The sequence below is a fragment of the Pygoscelis adeliae genome, unplaced genomic scaffold, assembly GCF_000699105.1.
Source record: "Pygoscelis adeliae isolate BGI_AS28 unplaced genomic scaffold, ASM69910v1 Scaffold268, whole genome shotgun sequence".
NCBI lineage: Eukaryota > Metazoa > Chordata > Aves > Sphenisciformes > Spheniscidae > Pygoscelis > Pygoscelis adeliae.
Window position 1 is genome coordinate 324787 of NW_008825262.1, and position 2084 is coordinate 326870.

Sequence of the window (2084 nt, forward strand, 5' to 3'; positions counted from 1 at the left end):
CAACAAAAGTTTAAAAAATATTTGTCAATTGTAAACACTGGAAAGAACAAAAGTTGTCAAAAATTAACATAAAATTTAAAGAAATGTGGAGTCTGAATACTGCAAATTGAAATATATCCCCGAAGCTGCAATTTTGGCATTCTTCCTAAAAAAGATAATAAAACCCAAATAAATTTCTAACGTGGAGAACAGAATTCAGCCACAAAGAGCTCAAGACACTTTGCATACTGAACAAATACAAGGTGAACAGAAATTATAACTTATTTATGAGGCTTTACATATTTCAAACTCGACTGAAAAGTATAAAAATAAATTGTGGACTTTGTTCATTAAGTACCAGCTGTACCAAGTAGTACAGTGGTTATATCTGCTATACTAACGAAGGAAAGAACAGGGTCTTTTTTTTTTGTCTTTTTTTTTTTTTGTCTAGGACTAGTTGATTTTGAGCTTCCCAACCACATTGCAAATGGTATTTGCAATTTTGCTTATTTGAATATACAGAGGGTCAGCTAAGCACTGATTTGGTTACGGGTTTAACCCTGTTTTTAAAATGTATTACTTTTTGAAAGCAAGTGCACAACAAATAGAACCTTTCTAGAAATCTTTAAAAAAAAAAACAGGAAAAGAGAAGAAAAGAAAAGAAAAGAAAAGAAAAAGAGAGATTCCCCCCCTCCCCCCATTTATGCATTTTCTGTTTTGTTTGTTTTTTAAAAAAAGGCAACAGACACTAGAGGAATGAGATGTGTGTTGTGTTTTGTGTTTTAAATGCTTGGGTGAAGTTGTTCTGTCATTTGTTTTCATCTGTCGCTGATCATGCTTTGCTCTCATTTTCATTTGTTTGTGTGGCTTCATTGGGGACCATCTTGACTTCTGCTGGAGGTGTCTTAGTTTCCGTTGCTTGCACTTCAGATTTGTCTTCTACTGGGATTTTCCTGAAGAAGAATCACCAAAACGGCACAGTTTAGAGACAGAGAAATATAGACTGTCCATTGCTGAACTAGTGATGAGGAAAGAATATGTTTCTGGAAACAAGCAAATATATCGCCTTGCTAGAGCAAAAGGAGCATTTCCAGATGCAGAAATAAGTAAAACCAAACTCACCCTCCACCCCAGCTTCATTTAGCACTAGTGAAATCTGTTTTGATTTTCCTCCTGCCCTGAGTTAACATACTAGTAGGATGAGGTCTCAGGCTGCAGCAGAGGCACAAGGCATATTGGGGTGTGAAAAAAGGAGCAAAAGGGTAAACTCACACAGTTGCAAAGGAATTTGATTTTACCATCACTCATTTACATCACACAAATGTCCTGTTTAAGCAGACTGCCATTTTAGCAGAAAATCTTTTTCCCCACAGGAATTCAGTCCCAGAATTTCCCAGTATGTTGCAGGAAGGGGAACACAGAAGTGGTGAATTTTGTCAAACACATTTTCACAACTGTAAGGGAGGTCAACATCTTCACAGGCTAAAGCTCATGTTCATCAGCCTGTCTTTTGGCACTTTACTGAAGAATCAGAGAAGCCTGTTTGTCCAACGCTCTCTTCATAGTCATGAAAAGTGCCACACAAGGTATATCTGGTGGCCTCCCTGAATAAGTGCCCATTCCAGCCCATTAGCCACAGAGTTAGTCTGAGATGACTGCAATCTTAATTCACCCCGTCGAGCAGGCGAGATGAGTCTAAGCCTATGGTTGCAGTACTGACTTGCCTCAAGGGAAGCAGATGAGCAGCACAGGTAGAAGGTGGCTGGATCGGCAGAAGGAACACAGCTCTGCATTCCACCATACCAAGAATTCATTTACGTGACACAGACCAAGTTGCATTAATTCAGTTGAAATGTTTCCTTACTATGGGCAAGCCATTTCCTACCTCCTTTCAGCTCAGTGCCAGATCACAATTTGCTATCTGTTTGTCTCTCTGTAGCCATGGCTTCAGGTGCAGTGAACCGAAGTGAACATGGATTTCTCTGCTTGGGAGCAGCTCAGCTGCACCCATCAAGGCTGCCTGGTTCCCTCCAACCCTAGTGCATCTGCTGTGTCACCCAGGCTTTCCAGGAAGGGCCAGATGCTCCATAGCTGTGTGGAGCAGA

The 2084-nt window shown here is 40.1% G+C and overlaps 1 protein-coding gene across 1 annotated transcript in view; it reads right to left on the minus strand.

The window, feature by feature from the left end:
• Nucleotides 1–811: 811 nt before the first annotated feature.
• Nucleotides 812–2084, minus strand: part of NCAM1 (neural cell adhesion molecule 1) — a 62216-nt gene continuing 60943 nt past the window's right edge. The window contains exon 20 of the mRNA XM_009329558.1: nucleotides 812–932. Coding sequence (XP_009327833.1) covers nucleotides 812–932 — 121 coding nt within the window. The remainder of the gene's footprint in view (nucleotides 933–2084) is intronic.